Source organism: Prenolepis imparis, unplaced genomic scaffold, assembly GCF_030444845.1.
Source record: "Prenolepis imparis isolate NDT839.2.m4 unplaced genomic scaffold, iyPreImpa1.0 SCAF_1, whole genome shotgun sequence".
Taxonomy (NCBI): Eukaryota; Metazoa; Arthropoda; class Insecta; order Hymenoptera; family Formicidae; genus Prenolepis; species Prenolepis imparis.
In genome coordinates, this window is record NW_028141159.1 from 10,098,509 (window position 1) to 10,121,014 (window position 22,506).

The 22,506-nt window shown below is 33.6% G+C and overlaps 1 protein-coding gene and 1 long non-coding RNA gene across 14 annotated transcripts in view; one reads left to right on the forward strand and one right to left on the reverse strand.

Annotated features, from left to right (window-relative positions):
* Ih (hyperpolarization activated cyclic nucleotide gated potassium channel Ih) overlaps positions 1 to 22,506 on the forward strand; it is a 127,458-nt gene that overhangs the window by 98,475 nt on the left and 6,477 nt on the right. For 5 of the 13 annotated variants that reach the window (XM_083053813.1, XM_083053822.1, XM_083053894.1 and 2 more), the window contains 8 exons: positions 2,857 to 3,020; positions 4,412 to 4,548; positions 4,984 to 5,127; positions 8,557 to 8,631; positions 14,116 to 14,223; positions 19,484 to 19,633; positions 20,299 to 20,517; positions 20,604 to 20,750. In XM_083053813.1, the coding sequence (XP_082909939.1) occupies positions 2,857 to 3,020; positions 4,412 to 4,548; positions 4,984 to 5,127; positions 8,557 to 8,631; positions 14,116 to 14,223; positions 19,484 to 19,633; positions 20,299 to 20,517; positions 20,604 to 20,750 (1,144 nt within the window). Of the gene's footprint in view, positions 1 to 2,856; positions 3,021 to 4,411; positions 4,549 to 4,983; positions 5,128 to 8,556; positions 8,632 to 10,491; positions 10,637 to 10,721; positions 11,681 to 14,115; positions 14,224 to 19,483; positions 19,634 to 20,298; positions 20,518 to 20,603; positions 20,751 to 22,506 lie in introns of those variants that run through there. The other 8 variants (XM_083053839.1, XM_083053848.1, XM_083053885.1 and 5 more) reach the window with 5 other exon arrangements.
* LOC145945156 (uncharacterized) lies at positions 1,010 to 22,370 on the reverse strand. Its single transcript, XR_014426800.1, has 3 exons — positions 22,110 to 22,370; positions 21,928 to 21,971; positions 1,010 to 1,150 (listed from the first exon to the last, which is right to left on the reverse strand). It is a non-coding gene; the product is annotated as an uncharacterized LOC145945156 (long non-coding RNA).

The window sequence follows — 22,506 nt, forward strand, 5'->3', positions numbered from 1 at the left end:
TATTTAATTATTACCAAAAATTTCATGAAAACAAAGCTTTCTCTATAAGGAAGCAAAATTGTTTGCAAAAAAATGTTAATGTTAAAATATAATATAGATAAAAGTAATCTCTTTCTCTATAGTGAAATTTTATTATCAAAAAAAATATATATCCTTTTCTAAAAAAGATATGTAAAGTCGATACTCGCATATATCGAAGTTTATTGTTGTCGCTTTTCCGCGATGCTCATTGATTGTCAAGATTCGCGTTGTGCGTTATATCCGTAGCATCGAGAGGCTGTCATCGCGAGGGTTAGCAGTTTGACAGTTTGTTCAAAATAAAATAATAATATTAGTTTTAAATAATATGTTATAATACTTGAAACTCGATTAATATTTTTGACAGTTATCAGCTGATTTCTGTCAAAAAATATTAATCGCGGATAAAGTATTATAACATATTATTTCAACCATATTATTTTATTTTATTTTATTTTGAACAAACTGTTAAACTACTAACTCTCGCGATGACAGCCTCTCGATGCTACAAATATAACGCACAATGCGAATCGAAACAGTTAATCAGCATCGGAAAAGATGCAACAATACATGCAAGAATCGACTTAACGTGCCTTTTTTAGAAAGGAATGTTATAATATTTTAAATTCGATTAATATTTTTGACAATTATCAGAGCTGATTTTTGTCAAAAAATATTAATCGCAGATAAGATATTATAACATATTATTTAAAACATATGTTACTGTTTTAATATTTTCAACATATTATATATACCCCCATTACCGCTATAGAAATATTATAAAATAAAAAATTTCTCACTCACCTATACGTGCAACAGTTGTAGTACACAGCACATTGATCTGAAAACAAAATATTCAAATTATATATATATGTACATTTGTGTGTGTTGAATATCTCATAAACAATGCAGTTTAGAAAAAATGTTTTGCATACCTCACAGTTGCCCCGATGTCGCCCGATGCCTCCCTGGGCCTCCTCCTCCTCTCTTGGTCCATGGTAGCACTCACGACATTCGCGAAAACACGAATAATTACGATCGCCCGACACTTTACACGACACTCCCGACGCACGAAACTTTACACGACACTCCCGACACGACGCGTGAATCGCACTGTGTATCGCAATGCTACCTGTAACAAATAAAATACATATATATTAGAATAATCTTATTATTTCGCATTATAACATACACAATATAAATATGTAAATTAGAATTAACGATAAATATATCCAGTGATCGCAACACATTCGCGCGCGCGACAAAAGATCTAAGTTGGGTTATGTTGCCAAAAGAGATTTTGCATCGAATTTTTCGCGAAATATGCGTTTCGAACAATTACGCCTACATATTAACGTTGAAATTATGATATGCGATAGATAAATATTACAATACAAAGGTTAGAAATCGTTTCTAACGATTATGCTTACTAATTAATCACAGCGGGACGCAGCTCCAACTGCCTGATACTCGCGGCGTTTCGGTAATGGCCGAGGCTACAAACATCGGCAACTTCACTCTAATAACGCGCGCGCGATACTATATACATGACTTAATATTAATAATTAATTAAAACTCGAAGGAGATTCGTTCGAAAAGATGTAGCTTTAGAAAGAAAAAATATTAATCGGGAATAAGGTATTATAATATATTATTTACAACATATATTACTATTTTATAACTTTTACCATATTATTATTTAAAAATTTAATTAGCAAATTATAACATACACAATATAAATATAAATAGGTAAGCCAGAATATTTAATTAGCAAATTTTATTAATATTTTTTGACAGAAAAATCAACTGATTAAGAGACATTGAGAGAGAAAATGTCTCTTTCTCTGCAATAATATTTTCTCTCTCGTATTCATAGAAATGTTTTCGAGATGTCTTGTGTATTTGAAGCTTGATTATTGTAAAATATAATTAATTTGTTATATAATTAATTTGTTGTATAATAATTAATTTGGATAATTTGTCAGTGTATCTACCGAGCAATCACAACGTCTGATTAATGTCTTATATTACTACTGAAAAAAAATTAATTAAATCTCTACATGACATATATGATTAAAGCGTCAGCTGATTAAAGCGTTAATTTACTAATTAATTTTTAAAATAATGTTATAAAAATTAAAATAATATAATATGCTTTAAATAATATGTTTTAATAAAACTTTAAACTCGATTAATATTTTTGACAGTTATCAGCTGATTTCTGTCAAAAAATATTAATCAAAAATAAGATATTATAACATATTATTTACAACATATTACTATTTTAATTTTTTAACATATTATTATTTTAAAATTTAATTAGCAAATTAACGCTTTAATCAGTTAATTTCTGTGAAAAAAATATCTTTTTTTTAACATAAAACCAAAGAATGGCGTGCGCGTAGCGCGCGCTTATGTTGTTCTAGTTGAAATAAAAATTAAAGAGATTATTCCCCCTATGTAGAAATCCTTTGTCTATTACACAAAAAATATAGAGTAAAAAAACTGATTTTACGATATCTTCTAGATTTAGAGATTTACGATAAAGGCGAGAATAGGATGATTCTGAGAGTTATTTTAACCGAAATTGCAAAGTCAATCCCTATAATCCCCATTGATTCAGGGTTTCAAAGTGAGAGTATAAAGTAACTATCACGTAAAATGAACAAAGTGAAATGAGAAGAAAGTCTAAAGTGCTATCACGGTCTTCCTTATATGAATCAGATTTCTCGCTTTTTAGATAGCGCAGTACATTTATTTATTAGTAAAATAAAAGTTTTAAATTCTTTGATTTATATATAATAGATTTATTCTAACACCCTTTTTTCTTTTTTTCAGATTCTACTGGGACCTCTGCATGCTCCTCCTACTGGTAGCTAATCTGATAATTCTGCCAGTCGCCATTAGTTTTTTCAATGACGACCTAAGCACTAGGTGGATAGCCTTCAACTGCCTTTCCGACACGATATTCCTTATAGACATCGTCGTCAACTTCAGGACGGGTGAGTCGAATCATTCAATCAATTATTATTCTTTTATAATAAATTTTCAGCATATAATCAGAATTTGCGATAAAGCTATTTTTGTTTTAAACGTACGCTGCTTATAGATTCGGACTAATCTTTCAATAGAATACAATTATAACGTTGTAACAGAAAAGAAATTAATGATATTAATAATGTTTTTTAAATTCCATTTAACATTTCAGCTTTTATTATCTTCATACAATAAATTTAGCATAAAATTCGGATACGAACTGACAGAACATTCACATTTTTCCTGTGAAAAAATTTTAATATGCATACGCATTATTTTATAATATAAAATAATATTTACATTTTAATATTGTACATTTTCGCAATAACGAAATTATGTTGTCAATGATATTACATGTTTTCCTAAATATAAATTCAGTGGAATTTTTTTCTTTCTTTTAAGAACTTTTCAAACTTTTTTCTATGTAAGATTTTAAAGATTTATTCTAACTTTTATTCTCGCGCGATTCGCATCTTCTATGTCTCCACGTATAAGACACCAGCGAAATCTTAAAAACAAACGTAATGATAAATCATTTACTTTGGGCCCCGACATGCACAATAACAATATTGTTGTGCAAAGGAGAACACTCTCAGCTCCTTGACATTTCGTTATTACCTCGGGATTAATTTGAAACGTGTTTGAGTCGGTTCCACAAATATGGAATTGGGTCACGAGTCGCGCGGCCGATGAAAATCATTGTATTACATTGCGCATCGCATTGCGTCGATTTGGTTAAAAATTTCCTGAATCATATTATCTGCACAGAGAGCATTTTCTCTTAGAATTTACCCCGAAAATCATGGTAATCGTAGTACACGATATATGGAAAGAATTTTATGAGAATTTCTCTGATTAATATTTATCACAATAAAAAATAATATCTGTCACAATAAAATATAAAATATGTTTAATCAATTTTACTAAAAGTATAGTAAAATTTACTAAAAGTATGATAAAATTAATCAAACATATTTTTAAAATTCTTTCCATATTGTCCCACAATTACCATGATTTTCAGAATAAATTCTAAGAGAAAATTCTCTTTGTACGTATAGCGGTTGTTTTATGTATAACATTATAAAACAATAATACATAAAACAATAATTATCTCTTTTTTTATGCATACTAATGGATTTATCTTTGGCATCTCCAACCCCGGTCATTAAATTACACGTAATATATATAAATTACACGTAATATATATGCATAATGAGTGCACTGCGACATGTCAAATCTATGGCAAGTCGCCAGAGCGTAAGGCTACAGCATTAGCGTTTTTTCGGCGGTTGGAGCTCTGTGGATTTCGAAAAATCATCGACGATGAAAAATACATGTGAAATACAATTATTTGCAGGTATAATGCAGCAGGATAATGCCGAACAAGTGATACTGGATCCGAAATTAATCGCGAAACACTACCTCAGGACTTGGTTCTTTCTTGACCTCATCTCCTCCATACCACTAGATTACATTTTCCTCATATTTAATCAAGTAAGTATATCCTGTGCATCGTATAGCTCGTTAATGCGACTTTACGTTAAGTCCTTGTTATATTATAAGTTATTAGCTCATTTTATTCCGAGAAAAAAAATTATTAAAACACAACTCTTTCCAATTTGTCCAACCATAAATATCAAAGATTAGCATTTATACTCTCTTGCATGTTTGGTGTAATACATTATTAATGTAAGAATATATTAAGACAGTAATCGCGTTTAATTTTGTGAATTTGACAAAGTCAAACAAGTAAAAAGATATTATAACGCAAAATATTAAAAACATATGACGAAAAAAAAATGTATGTGATACAATATTTAAAACTTTTATTTATTTTCAGTATAATTTCTCAGTATGAATGAATATTTTGTACAGTCGGTTGGATTGAAAGAAAAGATAAGTTAAATGTTATAAAAATAAATTCAAAAGTTTCAGGACTTCAGCGAGTCCTTCCAGATCCTGCATGCTGGACGTGCTCTCAGGATTCTCAGGCTTGCAAAACTGCTGTCACTCGTTAGATTACTACGTTTGTCAAGACTGGTGCGGTATGTCTCGCAATGGGAAGAGGTCTATGTGAGTGTTCCACTATTTATTATACAGTATTGTTCTCATTTTGTATATCATATACGATACGTGTAGCTCGTGTAATTTACGTACCAAAAAAAAGAGAAGCGTTTAGTGACTTTTAACGGATTCAGGAAGCTGACAAACGATCTTCTTCTTACTGTTACTTTTCCTACGGACAATGAAAACTAATGAGAGTTAATTAATGTCGATTGTCAGTTTTTTGAATCAGTCAATTGCAGAAATCGTCTTCCGCACTTACGCGAGATATTAAACAATTATGTCTATGCCTGATACATGGTCGCTGTAGAGAATTAAAGGAGATAAAAAGGAGGAACAACAGTCAGCCTTTTATATTTTGTCTTTACACGGAGATTCTGTATTTAATCACAGGTGACTTATTGAATGACAAGTGAAGTTCTCACGTCAGTGGTGGATTTTGTCCGCAGGCAATCTCTTTTATAAAGTTTTCTTCCGAATTTGCGCATTTTTGCAAAAACATTATTTTTTCCGTATACAAGGATACTCCATTTGTCTGTCATAGGAATTTCATCAACTGTACTATACAAAAAATATATATATAAAATATATGTATATATATATGTACATGTACATATATATGTACACACACACACGCGCACACATATGTACAAATATTTTCTAGGTATATGTAGCAGAAATAGGATATGCTTCTTAACAAAATAACTTTTTCAGCAACTTTGTCGCAAAAGTCTCAGTCCACCACTGCGGAGAATCTTTTCGAACTAGGCTGTCAGATTATTAGATTATGTTTCGCTTTCCGTTGCTGAACATATAATGAATGTCCCCACGGCTCTACTCTCTAGTATATCCCGTGATACCCCGAAATTTCCACTTTACATGAAAGTCTCCGATCCTTCCGTCTGTCTTTCTCTTTCATATAATAATAGTAAATTAGAGTCAGCTGTTTTCTCCTTTTCTCTCTCTCTCTTTCTCTCTCTCTTGTTCGATCATATCGCATCGCACCGAGAGGAGCATAAACAGATAATAGCCACATATAATAAATAATACACCTAAACAAACAGTCCGCGAATACAAACCTACCTCTCCAGGTAGCGTGACAAAAAATGGCAATAGAGGGAAAAAAAGGTACACGTACATTGCACACGCGATTGCGTGTCCTGCGGAATTATCGCTAGTATATCGTAAAATTCGCTAGAGAATCTCGTGATGCACATACGAATTTTTATATATTTTTCATTATCGTTTCGATGCACCGATAATTGTTGCTGTTCGCTACTACTCGTATTTTACTCGTTTACTTTTTTGCTCTCGTTTTTTAACGCACATGTCGATTTTGCGCACGTAATGTAATGGTACGTTGATCCGTTGATCCGTTGACGGGTAAGTAATTGTCCTTCCAAGCAAATGTATATATCACTTGATGAACGACGCGTAAACGTATTGCCCATCCTGTCGAGTCATTTTGCAAAAGATGAAAAAAAAAAAACCAGAAAATAAATACGGAAAAATAATCCGAAAATTAGATCGATTTCCTATTATAAATTCTTTTAAAAATTCGCGCCTCTATCTCATATACTTCGAATACATCTCGTTTCTTTAAACAGACATCTTGATCTCGTTAATTCAAATCAAATATTACACTGTAACTATTGCATTTATAGAATAGAAAAAAAAAACACTTGCAAATGTCATCAATATAATTAATAAATTGACAGGCTTATGTTGGTGAGAAGATGAGAAGGGAAAATAAGACGATAAAAATCTACGACTTTACATGCACACAATATATATCTTGCCAGGTCAATTATACAGCGAATGAACTGCAAGTGCATTAATTGTTTGCGTGGATAATTGGGTTGAGAAATTATCTTGCTACCTTTCAGTGCTTCAGCACGTCAGCAATTGTGTTTACGTGGGATAACGTTTTGTGTTACATTATTTGTGCTCGCGCTGTTAGCGTAAAATCGTGCAGCAAAGAGACCAACGAATCAGGCCTTTCGTCCAATCAAGAGAGCAGTTTGTCATTCGCTGAAAATCTTGTTACGCTTGCCTTGAAACGTACTATTGCCTCCCTCTGCTTTTTCCTCTCTGTTCTATTCTGTTGTACAAACTAGGTATGCTTTCAAAAAAATGTATGCAATGAGGGAAAGCTGCGTTCTAAGTGCAATAGATTCGTTAAAGCGCGGATCACTTATTGTTTGAACAAATTACTTTTCATCGAATAAAAGTGCAGGAATACGCGAAATGGACAACGATGCTGCTAAATAAATACGAACAGTATCGACAAAATTATCTGTATTCTCTTTCTTCATCACGAGATAAATGATTTCTCCATTAAAGTATCGAGATAAAATTTCTTTTTTAATGAACAAAATTAAATCAATTCTTGTCTTAACTCTTCAACTTCAAGCTTTAACAACAAAAAAATTGACGAGCCAATAACTTCAAAAGTATGCCAACGAGACAATGAGAATAACTGTATAGGTTTTACGCCATTTTCATATAAACATTTCAAAGATAATTAAAACCATAAAAACAACCCAGATTGAAACTAACTGAATTATTATCATTAGTAATCGTTGTCGTTATCACCCTAGATTTTCGATTATATATCGTATCGACAAAATGCAAATATTCACAGTTAACTTTTATAAATTATTTCATATAAATATCAAATAAAAATTCATTATTTTTTTAATTAGAACGAACAGATCATAATATATTGATTGCTATATAATATTTGTATTAAAATTTAATTTTAATTCGGATTATTGGCTAAGCCATTGCGTTTTTTATACATTTTTCCACAAAATATATTAATGTTAAATAAACAAAAATTACTTTCTAGGTGATACATCGTTTATGAAAAAAAATATATATATATTAATACGTGGAAAGCATAACACTTACAATCTTTCATTTCAAATTCTCAAATGTATTATCAGATACAATTGTGTGTGAACATTAAATTATAATGGATTTTCTTTCATAACACGCACATTATATTTATTGGGCACAGAATCTGAAAATAGCGCAAAATCGCCATATCGAATGAACATAAAAATCGTCAATAAATAGAAACGAAATCACGGGAAGCGCATGATTATTACGTCGCTCTGTTCATAACATTATACCTCGCGAATCTCATTATCTCATCGAAAATCTATTCTCTCACTCTCTTTCTTTGTAATCAAAAGTGTGAACAAGTGAAACAATGACAATCTCTTCCTATATGTTACACGTTTTTTTCACCTCTGTGCATACATGTACACAATGCAACTCACTTATACACATACATACATACACAATACAACACATACATACACATACAAGAGAATCTTGTATTTTATACTCTGCCAACACAAAGAACATAATATATACAACAAATGGACTACTAGGCGTACTGCGAGAACACGTTTCCGAATGGGTTTGCAGATCCCCCTTTATCAACAGCCGGAGAGGCACTACGAGCGTCGGGCGACACAGCCCCAACCAGACCGAACCAGCAAGGTGTGCCTGCCTAGTAACCCTGAAACCAAGGCCAATTGCCCTTTCTTGATTCAAGCGTTCGTTAACACAAAACCTCAATGTGTTTCTACGTATATCTATATACGCTAGATCATTATTATTATTCACTGCTATTGTTTCTTTCGTTGTTATTACTCATTGATTACAATTATTCTGATTATCATTGTTATTTTCGTTTTGTGGTCATATTTCTCGTTGAGTTTTCTAGAGAGCGTGCATAGTCTTGTCGTGTAATTTACAGTCTTCGATACGAGGAATTTTTTACACATATATAACACGCCCGACATACTTAGATCCAGTTTGTGAGTTGTAGCAGAGCCGATCAAGAGCTTTAACGGTGTCGAAAAGTATTCGTAAAGTAGTAGATCGAATAAAAATGAGACTATGCCTATTTTTTTATCAAATGTTATAATTTAATTCATACACTTAGATTTACAGAATTACTCTTTTATTGTCTTTGGTCTCGCGTGGCTTTCTTCAAATTTAAATTAAAATTTATACAAATACAAACAGTTTTATACGTAATAATCGAAATCTCTCCTAAGATAAAAATTGTAAAAATTATTAAAAATAACGATTTTAATTGAAATTATTCGGAAAGTTATAATATTCTATTTCTCTCTCGTGAGAGAGATAAATACATAGTTGTGGCTTTTCTCGAAAGATATATAGCAAATCTTAACGCGTAGGATATTTTAACAAGCTCTTGATCAGACTTGCCCTTAGTCCCGTAGTCCTGGCGATGCGACGTGTGACATGGATCACAGATTAGAAGATGCGATATTAGCTGAGACGAATCCAGTATGTATTGATCAATGGAGAATTATGATGCTTGCAATATTATTTCTAGTGACAATGTTTTCTATTACGTAACTATATATATATATATATATATATATATATATATATATATATATATAGTGGAAATCCATGTTTCACCGAATAGCTAATTACTCGCCAAAGTTCTTAAAAACGGTTTTTTGGTATGAAATGCTCTTGTTTTTGTCGGGTTTTGTTGGAAAGTTCCGTTCTGTGCTAGGTACTAACATGAGTTTGGTTGCGAATAGTCATTGTGAGTTAATTGGTCGTGTCGAATACTGATGGATCGCGCGCTTCGATCACGTAAAATCGCAAATGGCCAATGTTCTTGTCGATCGCCGAACAAAACGGCACACACTCTATCTTCCTCAAATTTCTCGACTCTCGATTATCACTCTGACCCCATAAGCCGCATAACTTTATTGGCCTGATACGACATAGATGCGCATGTATATTACCGTATAAGTCAATAGCAGTTATCGACGTTCTTTCAGTGACGGACTGCATAATCTAGATACGTGTGCATGTAACTGTATCGATAGTATACATACATAACGGATGCACCATTTCTTGACAATGGTAGCGAATGAGGTCACGGTGATGATTAAGAATCGAGAATTCGCTTGTCGTAAGTCTTATCACTATTGATACTACTCAGCTGCGATTATAAAATGCCTAAAAAGAGTTTTGTACAATGTGAATAATTGTACAATAAAAATAACAAAACGAGTATATGGAAAATTTCTACGAGGTATTCGACGCGAACCGCTCTACAGACGAGAAAGTTGGTTGGTCTAACTGTAGGTCTGCCTGTGAGTGTATAGGTGTATATTAACCCTATTTGTCCACAAAATTCTTGGCAATGTGCCCGTGTTCGGTGTGTGCTCCCATAATTTAATTTATTCCCCTTAAGACATTTTCCTCTCCCTATTCCTTTTCTATGATAAACTACTAGCGAACCGATTATTTTATCCCCGATTATTTTGTGTTCTATCTGATTGCTTGTTATTTCGTGTTGTTTAGATATGCCTGATTTAACCGAGGAAGAAGCGACTCTCCAATATTCCATATTTATTTTATTTTATTTATTTTATTTTGATATTTTACTTCCACCAGGACGGAGAATACAATTACGCAGAGTACACCGTTAATACTTTCCTCTGCCCACGTATGTATCCGTAATATTATCATATTTGGTTTGTTTGTTCTCTCCAGGAGCACGTTTATATTATAATATTGTCGGTATTTTTCAGCGTGTTTCTTTTTACGCCGTAGATCTGATCGTTAGATCCATTCTGGCCTTTATGACAGGAGCGAGGGAAGTACGCGACAACACGCGGTTATTTTACGATTTCGCTACTTGACATGTGTATATATACATATACATATAATATAATATATATGTACTATATACATGTATATGACGTTTCCTCTATCTCGCGTGCATCTTTCGGATCTCATTCGTCTTGAAAATTGATGTTCTTCCGCGATCGCACGGCGAATCGTCAATGATGCAGTCTTGTCTTGATTCTATTGTATAAAACAAGAGGAAAATTTTCTACGAGAGAGATGCTGTCTCTGACGCGTGTTGGTTTCTAGAAAGCGAAGCTTAACATTTTCCAGAATGTATGTGTGTGTGCATGCGTGTGTGTGTGCGTGTGTGTATGTCAATATGTACTGTCATTTATACATGCAGTTCGTTTTTCGCGAGAAGAGACCGAAAATAAGCAGGAGACAGTTGATTAATCACAAACCCGATTTGGAAAGAGTCGATACTCATTTTCCATTTCTTATTCTTTTTATAGTAATTCTCGTATTTTTCATCGAACAGAACTTATCACGCAAAATTAAGCAGATTTAAATAAATGTATCAATTTGGAGAATTGCAAAATTATGATTGCTGTAGAACTGTCACTGTCTTAAAACATTAAAATATTAAGTATAAAGAAACTCGCGCATAAAAATATAAGATAATGTTTTAATGTTATGCTTTGATATCATCTTGAGTTTAAGACAATTTAATTATAAAAGTTTTCAATTTTTATTTGTTTATTTCAATTAAAAACTTCTAACACACAGTATAACAAAAAAAATAGATAAGTGATTCATGATGTAGAAAATTAGAACGACAAAAAAATATAAAACAGATTAAAAAGAAAGATGTAAAAGAAAACAGACATAAAAAGATACGCTGGAAGGTTTAAAACTATTATGTTAAATTGATAAGTTTTTTTATCGTAACTAAATTTTTTACTTTATTTAATATATTGTATTGTATTAATTCTGTTTTTCTTTTTTCAAGCAATAATACTTTATATGTTAGAAAAATATGGTTTAAATACTAATTTTATTGGCAAATATTTCAGCAAAATTCTTTCTATTTGTGTATATATATTTCCAATGCTGTATAGAACAAATCAGTAATATGATCAAATATTCCAGTCTTACGTTCATCCTTCAATCAATTAATTAATTAAAAATGACAAAAATGTCACTCTTGTAATGAGTGCAAAAACTTTTTGCGCCCGTACACTCTCAGAGTTTCCCTTTACATTGTAATTAAATCAGATAATAAACACGAGTGCCTTTGTAAGCACGAACATTAGAGTTAACAACCGCATAGTAGCAAACCGTCGCGATAATGGTCGGGGTTGGTTGCATTCACCATATAAATTAAAACGTACCCACGTGTATGCGCACATTAAGAGACAATAAATCATAACCGTCACACAGAAGCGCGCGATTATTACGCGATTATGTCTGCGTGATTTTCGCAGCGCGCACTTAGCACGACGTATTATAAATCGCGCGTTTCTTGGCGCGAATTATGGCCCGAGATATATGCATATGTACAGATGCGACAGAGCAAACTTGCAAGATCGATGAACAAGCATATCCTTGATGTTGCCTTTGTGTACTATAATCTCACACACATACACCTATACAATGTTCTATTATCTCGAACTACATACGGAAAACTCTCGCGAAAAATACTGATCACCTTCAAGTTTTTTCTATCTTCGTACTTTTTGCATGAAATTTTTCAGAAAAATAGAGGAAAGGTGCAAACCGTTGAGTGTTTATCTCGTCACGGATTGTTTCTTTTAGCAGAGCAGCGATGCGCGCACATTTTGCCTCGGCAAGGGTGGAACTTTTATATCTCACAGATCATCAGATTTACAGATTTCTCTCTCATCGTTATATGAGTTTCACGGATCAAAACTATTTATTTCACCGAATTATCTAAGATAATTTTTATTGCTTTGAACATAAATTAATATATACTTTTCATATTCCTTTTTTAGCCTTTTTTCGATTAATCCCCCTTTAATTCGAGTCCATTAAATATTTGTCGAGGACACAAAATGGATAACTTGCCACGTATACAAATTTTATATGTTCTCTTCGATGCGCACACACACAGACACACAAAAAATACATACTCCCATTAAATTTACACCATTCTATTCGAAACAATACCGTCGAATTTGCATAAAAAATAAGATCAATAATATCGCGATGCAGGAGGTAAATTATCTTCCCTGTATTATTTCAATGTACTTAAAGAAATTCGAAATCAAGATATGCGGCTTCAAAACGCGTGTTTTTTTTAAATATACAATATAATCCATAAATTTGCCACCACATATATATCCACTAATTAATTCATCGAGCTTTATCCGAGCTTGAAAAAGAACTGTGGCTTCACGCTTGACGCGCGACTGCTAATTCGATAGCTTTGATACTAACAAATGGCTTGTTGATTACTAATTATCTAATTCACGGATCACCGGATCGTTACTCTCTTGTCATCGTACCGATTGTATTTTCGCGTGCACAACACTCGCTCTCACCGAAATCTTTCTTTTACTTGCGCTCTCGTTCACATTTTTCTCACTTTTCGATCGATCGATCGTATTGATTATTCGCGAGCGAAACAAAAGTTTACACCGATACTAACCGATATATTCCTTGGCGTTAATTATTTACTCTATTTATGTGCTTGTGTGCCACACAGTATTATAGTAGTATTATTTCAGGAAGGAGATGCAAAATGAGAAGTATACCAACACCCTATAAATCGTTTTTTCTCTCTTTTTCTTCTCTCAATTCATTTTAAGCAAGCTGGATCTCATCGTTAAAACGTCTACTACGTTTGCGCATCCGCTGGCGGATGTCGCGATCGAGTACTTCTAACGAAGACACGATACATTAGAGATGGGATTGTCTTTCAGCGTTCGTTTGTGTGTGATGTAGCTACTGTGTACTGCACACGGGAAGTTTCTGATCCTACGAGAGACCAGAACAATAAAATCGATCCTGCAGCCTGACAATCTTTTATTCTTCTGTCATACTTCTTCACAACACTGTATCACTATATTACCATCTTGCAAAAAGCTGTCAACTATAATACATATCCGTCTATTACTAATTACACCGACGTTTCTCTCCCTCTCTCCTTACTGTTACTTTCTCTACTTTCTCTGTTTCTTTCTATATTTCCTCCTCTTTCTTATATATACTGTTTCTGTCACTATTTCTATCTCTCCTTCTCTTTGTGAAATTTCTACTAACCTGCCAAAAATTTCTATTAACCTGCCCTCTTCTTACTACGTCTGGCTATGTCCCGCTTTCTTTTGTTTCTAGATATTGCAGAACCTACAAAAAAAACGCACTGAGCGGAGGGGGCGCCTAAGTTCTGACAATATGACTAAAAAGAAGTCCGGTTTCAGCAAAAGCGAACTTATTTTTAAGGTAACCCGTCCTGACGAACGCGAGAGCTCACGTCCATTCGATTCGTCCATTCGCGAATCGACCTCGACGAATCACCCATCCGGTTTTCCGCGAGACTCGTCAGAAGGAAGTCGATCTTTCCGATTTTCTTCTTCGCTATCGACATCTGATAATTATCGAACGTGCGAAACCGAGAAAAAAAATTCTCTTTCCACCTATACGTGTGTGCGATAATTTTTCAAACAAAAGTTCCAACAAATAGATATAAATAAAAACGAAATATTATATTTTTTTTTAAATGCGGCGCTTCTCTCTTCGCGAACATGACTGAAAATATATAAAATATTATGGATCTCGTAATTTCCATCTCAAGACCCAATTAAACACATATAATTGATAATTAAATCAATCATTTATCTCCTTGAGATAATGTCTAAGAAATAACGATTCATAATATCGCGCGCGCGCGCGCGACAATAATATGGACCGATTATTAAACTGATCGACTGCCATTCTGTCGATGTCTCGCAAAGACCAGGAGCCGGACTAACGAGGTTAATTGGACGGAGAAGCTGTACGCTGATTGGCTCGTTGGTTTAGTTAACAAACATTCAGCTTTTACATACTTTTTTCCGCCGCATTATATATTACATATACCCGCAGCAATAGGCTATGCTTTTATACATTCACCATCGGCACCCGCCTAGCGATGAGAAAGTTATGTAACTATGTGTGTGATAAATATATATATACATATATATATATATATACTTTAGAGGTCCAGAAATATATATATTTATATTATATAGATAATAAAGAAAACGCCCCGGCACACACGTTTACGAGCGTGCATCGTGTTTATGTCAGCACGATGTAAACCACGCAGATGTAAAGGCCCCGATTTTTTCGATGATCGTCGACTGATCAGCGCGATATTCGATACGTGCTCTCTGTGAAAGTGAACGAACGGGTATCGGTTGTCGATAGTCCGGCATGGCGTGTTTGACTCGAATTTTGATCGTCATACTCGTTGAACCCTTCCTCTCTTTCTCTCTTTCTCTCTCTTATATATATGTATATGTATATGTATATATATATATATAATATATATATATATATATTATATATATATGTATATTATATATATATATATATATTATATATATACGTATATATAATATATATCTTTCTCTATCTTCTAACTTCCTCTCGTTTACTACTCGACTGTTTGTTGTCTTTCCTTGATCTCTCTGTATCTCCCTGTGTATTGTGTCCCTATCTCTTCCCTATCCGTACAACCCGATGGATAAACCACAAAACAGCCTGTTTCCACGCACTATCTATTGTGAAACGCTTTTGATCGCTAGACGGTGTGCACGATTCTATGAAAACGAGCGCACGTGATTGGGTGTCCCTACTCTGTCGCTTTGTTGCAAATCGCGCACTGTGTTATCATACCCGAGGCGCATCGTTATCTTAGAAGAATTATGGAAAAAAAAAAAAAAAACGAAATACACACAAGCCACACGCGCGAGTGTTAAACGGAAACAATAATTAGGGTGCAATGTGTATGAGAGTAGACAGCTCGCTTCCCCTGCCGCTGCTCAGCGAACGATTTTTCCCCTGTATCCCCCATATTAGCTGCGTCTATCACCGCCCCTCGCCCCCCAACCCCCCATTGTTGCTGTATCCGCTGTCGCTGCTTCTCGGCTGCAGAAAATGCACCCTCTTCTTATGTGTAATACGGCTGGCTATATATGTATGCTTGCGAGATAAGAAAGAGCGAACATATAGAAATGGATGACATAAAAGAGCGAAAATCCGGCTTTCTTGCTTCGAGGCTTGGCTTGCGCCGCTTAACTAACATCGTTTTGACTTGACAGCCGCTACGTTTTGTTGTCATTGTCCCTTCATAATGCTCATAATAATAATCACTTGAAATCGTCTCGAATGAAGCGTGAAACTCACCCACGACAAACATCTCTCCTTCGTGAACTCGTCGATTGTTCTTTGTTGTGTCTTTAGTACTGATTTTTGTTCCGGTGACGTTTAGAGCGTTTATTGTTGCCACTTACAAATCGCCATCAGTTGATTAGCGACGCTGACTCATTAATCGTTGATTATTCATTCATCATCGTGGAGACATAACAAATCAAAGCTTTCATCTTTATTGGACTTGTGACTGTCTCGTAGAAGAGAAGGTTGTGATGTTGAGTTACGATGTATCGTTTACCTTGTGTTCCCTTTTTTTCTATATATATATCTCTCTCTCTTTATCTTAATTTACGAAACCACGCCACGCGCATACGTATACATTATACATTGTCCATTAATTAAGATATTGAGGGTATATTTATGCGTGCGCGCGTGAGTGTACGTGTATATCAAACGTGTATACATATCAAACGTAATCTTTACTTGTAGACCAGGTAACGTATTGAGCTATATGTCGTTTATAGCAATAAGTTTCCCGTGTTCTTACTTGTTTCCCGTGTTCTTACTTGTTTCCCGTAGGCGCAGAAACAGTACCATTGATCATCATCCATGGAATATCACGATATCCAATAGATAATAGAATGTATCCATAATGTTTTATCGCCATTTAGACAGCCAGAGCTCCGCGTTTCATCGAAATCCTACGGCGATTGGGCATCGATGTATCTCTTTCTCTCATCGCCTTTTATATGATTATAACTTATTACAATTTATTAATTAATGACCGTATCTATACGATAACTATATGAAATTTTTGTAAATGAAATTTTTTGCGTATTAGGTCTCCATAGCGTGAACGCACAAGTGATAAAACTATGCAATTTGACAAATTAACTAAAATAATAATTTCACTCATAAAAATATTATTAATATAATATTATCAATATAAAACGTTATTTCTATGTGATTCTTAGATTTTAAAATTGCTTAAATGTGAAAATAGCATATTTTAAGTTATTATAAATATGACTTAAACGATTATTTGCTTTTGCAATTTTTATAAATATTTATTACAGCATTTGTATAACTCATGATAAAATTGGAAAAATATATGAAATTTTTGTAAAACCTATGGAACTATAACATAAGTTATCTTCAGGAAGATGACACGTTTGTCTGAGCAGATTATTATGTCATTATGTTATTATGTCAGTACTGCAATGGTTCTGTCACTTCTGCGGTTAACTGCAAGAGTAATTACCCGTTATATAGGGGACGGGTCCCACTGCCGTACGATTTCAAGATCATTAGACCGCGATTGCCCATGACCGTTTGCTTAAATCCTTTACTTGACTTTTGAATTTATTAATAATTTATAAATTTATATACTACCAGAAAATTTTTCAACTGACAATGCACTCGAAAAAGCAATTTTTTTCACAAAAATATGCTTATGACTTACAAGGATATAAAGCTACCGAGAATGATAAGTATCACGAGACGTTAAAAAAAAAATTAAGACCGCGAAGCTCGCGTTTGAACTATTTACAGATGTTTGGGCAAACGCGTTTAAATTCGGAAATATCAATTCGCCGCATATATAACGGGGTCGGATTCGCGGAAACTTTCTTCGTACGTGCTCCGAGACGGCGTCGTATTGAAAATTCATTTTCGTCGTCGACAGAACACTCGAACAGAATTTCTCGAATACGAGGACCGCGGGTGCATGACACACTCATTATTATTGGCGGCGCACGTGTTGCGTTTCATTGCGAGTGCTGCACGCATACGTGCGAAAACGGATATATATGTCATCGCCACACATGTACATACGTTATGTACATAACCATGAACATGAATCGCACTTCATAATGCCTTCAATAATCCTTAGATAATTTTATCCTTATCTCTCGATTAACAGGAGAACGCAGAGACTCTATCCAATTTTAATGCTGAGTAATTTATCAATTACTTTATTAATTCTGAACAAATATATAATTAAATTAATCCGTTGGATAAATTTTTAATTGCGCATAAAAAGGATTTTCGATTTTTTTAAGATTCATAATTTTATATGAATAGAGATAAATTGTAAAATACAATAAATCTGCAATTTTCAAAGATTTTAATAATCTCATTATCATATTATACACTTGTTGCATTATACTATAATTAGCTACGCGAATCATTTTATTAAAAATAACCAAGTCACTTATATTGGATTATGTTCGATAATATTCCATTTTAACATGCTATCGTTACTAAAAAAAATCATTATATAATAGTGTTATATTAATATCGATGAGAAAAAAAATATATAAAACTTTCCACATGAATTGTAATCATCAAAGTAAGATGTGAATCAGAATTTCCCGAAGGATTAACTCGGCAATTTAATCCAGGTCAGGATATTCTCCGCGTTTTCCGCTTTTCATTTTACAATTAGTACAGACAGATTCCCATATCGTACTTATTGCGCACGATGAAGCCGAATAATTGCAATTCACTTTCAAACGGATTGCATCGACGTTACTAATAAACGTCGATTGTTTCTGTTTTATTCTGTTATTACATTTGGCGCATAAGCGGTTTGAGAATCTTGACCCAACAAATTGCAAATGATCGATATTTTTTGTTAGAGCATTCGTAGATTAACCAGTTATTTATTAACGTTTTAGGTTACGTTAAATTGTTCTTTTTGTGTGCCACGTGATGCGTATTTTCTAATGTAGCATGCTTTTCTTAACGAACGAAAAAAAAAGTTTCGAGAGTATGAAGGCGATGACAATTTAGGAAAAATGTGACACTCTCTCACCCAAATTATCCGCACTAAGATCTCAATGAGCATTTATTCTTGCTTAATATATATGTTAATAAATCTTAATTTTTGAATCAAATCTTAATCCGTTAAATTCATTAAACAGTGAGTTAAATTGATTTTTGAAATGCGAAGAAATATATTATTAATTTTAAAATATTGATTCTAAAAATTCGCGATTTTAAATAAAAGTATGATTTATTGTTTAAAGGGTTAAATAGACTCGTTTCCCGATAATTTCCCGTATTTATGTACGAAAACTGATAGACGATTGGATCTTAGTGATGGAATCCTCCTTCACGTAGTTTATTCAATATTCCTGAACCTAAGCAAGAAAAACAATAATAGAACAGTGTACTCGACGAATTATATATCTAACGCGTTTTTGTGCAACACTCGCTTACTTGCTGTACACTACGCAATCGGAGCTTTGGATAAACGAGAAGTTTTAACCAAAAAAGTGTGAGAAACATTCTGACACATTTTTGATCCGACACGAGAGTAAAGCTCTATCGTTGTTGTTGGCAGTTCCTGAATATGGCGTCGGTGTTCATGCGGATTTTTAACCTGATCTGTATGATGCTCTTAATCGGTCATTGGAGTGGCTGCCTGCAATTCCTGGTACCCATGCTTCAAGGATTTCCCAGCAATTCATGGGTAGCCATTAATGAGTTACAAGTAAGTAATTAATGTTATTTAAGTCATTTAGAAACTGTATGCAACTGTATGTGCAGTTAATAAGCACATATACAAATATAATCTATTTTTCTTGAAAATTATTTTTCCAAAATACATTTTTTTTTTTTTTTACAGACTTGATGGAATTAATTTAATTTCTCCAAGTTGATTTTTTTCAAGATATTTTTTATATGTATTTAGCATATATGCTAAACTATGTATGCTGATATATGAAAAACAGATTTATTTCAGTCCTCCAAAATTTCAAATAATATATTAATTTATAAATACACATATATTAATTTATTTATAAATTAATATATAATTTGAAATTTTGCAGGATTGAAACATAATCTGTTGCCCTTTAAAATTACTTTCCCAAAATATATTTTTTTTACAGAATTGGTGGAATTAATTGAATTTCTCCAAGTGAATTTTTCTGTATATTTAGCATATAAAAATAAATAATAAATTCTCTTTTCTACGCGATAATATAAAAATTATGTTGTAGCTATTGAATGATTTGACAATGTTTTAATTTCTCGTAAATTTTCAAGAAGTAAGATCGCAAGAGAGACTTTGCGTAAACACTCTGCACTTTGTATCGGAATTGGCAATCGATCGTCAAATGCATTTCCGTGTTACGACCTGACGCTTATTTACAGGACTCGTTTTGGCTGGAGCAATACTCGTGGGCCCTCTTCAAAGCCATGTCGCACATGCTGTGTATCGGATATGGTAGGTTTCCACCACAATCCTTGACCGACATGTGGCTGACCATGCTCAGCATGATCAGTGGTGCGACATGTTATGCTCTTTTCCTCGGACACGCGACAAATCTCATTCAATCTCTCGATTCCTCGAGAAGACAATACCGCGAGAAGGTAGATATAACAAAATCGTACAAAGCAACAAGCCCGGCGTTTATGTATCCGCCAGAATTTAATTTCCTTCTGGCTTGTGTCCGTAGGTGAAACAAGTAGAGGAATATATGGCCTATCGAAAACTACCGAGAGAAATGAGACAGAGGATCACAGAGTATTTCGAACATCGCTACCAAGGAAAGTTCTTCGACGAGGAACTGATTCTTGGGGAGCTTTCGGAAAAATTGAGAGAAGTACGATAGAATCCACATATTGAAACATTTTCTATCGGAATTAAACTAACGTTGATATGTATAATATTTCTGAAAGAGATATCTGATAATCTTATACTATGAAATATTAATAATTGATAATATTATTTAACATACACAGAGAGAATTTTCTCTTAGAATTTACCCTGAAAATCATGATAATAATGTGGGACAATATGCTATGGAAAGAATTTTATGAGAATTTCTCTGATTAATATTTATCACAATAAAAATAATATCTATTACAATAAAATATAAAATATGTTTGATTAATTTTACTATGCAGTTTAGTAATTAATCAAACATGTTTTATATTTTATTGTGATAGATATTATTATTTTTATTGTGATAAATATTAATCAAAGAAATTCTCATAAAATTCTTTCCATACCATATTGTCCCACGATTACCATGATTTTCAGGGTAAATTCTAAGAGAAAATTTTCTCAGTGTAGTATTAATCTATAACTCGCCGAAATAGTTTTTAAAATGTGTTGAAGAAAAATACATCTTTTACGACGCGACAAAACAATCCCTTTCTAAAAAAGGCATGTTAAGGCTCCTGGCTCCTTTCCGACCATGTCGAAATCGTGACGTCAGAGGCGAGAAAACATACGCTAAAATTTCTTAGATGCCATTTCGAAATAAAAAAATATTTCGATGAAACAGCACTTCAGATGGCTTTAGCATACTCTTAAAAAACCCCGAAAACTATTCTTTCCCCTTTATAATCAATCAACAGCTGTAAAATGTAATATTGTGAAGCCCAGTCCGTCTGGTCTTTGCACATGCGCAGTCATTCCGCATGTCAAAGTCTGATATCTCGATCATTTTACAGATGTTGATTGATTATAAAGGGAAAAGGATAGTTTTCGGCGTTTTTTAGAAGTGTATTAAAGAGATCTTAAATGTTATTTTATGCAAATATGTTTTTATTTAGAAATGGCATCTAAAAAAAAATAGCATGTGTTTTCTCGCCTCTGACGTCACAATCCAATATGGCCGCGGTGAGCACCCAGGAGCCTTAAGTCGATTCTCGCAAGTAATGCTGCCTCTCTTCCGCGATGTAACAATATTGCGAGAATAGACTTAACATGCATTTTTAAGAAAGGGATGTTATAATATTTTCTTAATTCGAAATAAACAATTTCTCACTCACCGGTCCGTGCAATAGCGGAATTGTAGTACATAGCACACATTGATCTGAAAACAAAATATTCAAATTATGTATATACATGTGTGTGTGGGGGGGGGGGGTGTACAGATGTTTTGAAAGTCTGGAAACAGTCGAATATCTCAATGTTTAGAAAAAGTTTAGAAAAAATTATTTTTAGGTTTTACCTCGCAGTTGCCCCGTTGTCGCCCGATGCCTCCCTGGGCCTCCTCCTCCTCTCTTAGTTCATGGTAGCACTCACGACACTCGCAAAAATACGAATAATTACGATCGCCCGATACTTTACACGGCACTCCCGACGCGACGCGTGAATCGCACGCGTATTTCGCGTACATTGCGCAATGAGAAATAAACGACGCGGAAACAATAATCGCACGAATCAACGTCCGTTCGACATTCAAGAATCTCGCGCACAGCTTATCAGCAATGCTACCTGTAACAAATAAAATAAAATAAAACATTACTATTTTAATTTTTATAACATATTATTATTTTAAAATTTAATTAACAAATTTTCGCTTTATTAATATTTTTTGACAGAAATCAGCTGATTAAAGTGTTAAT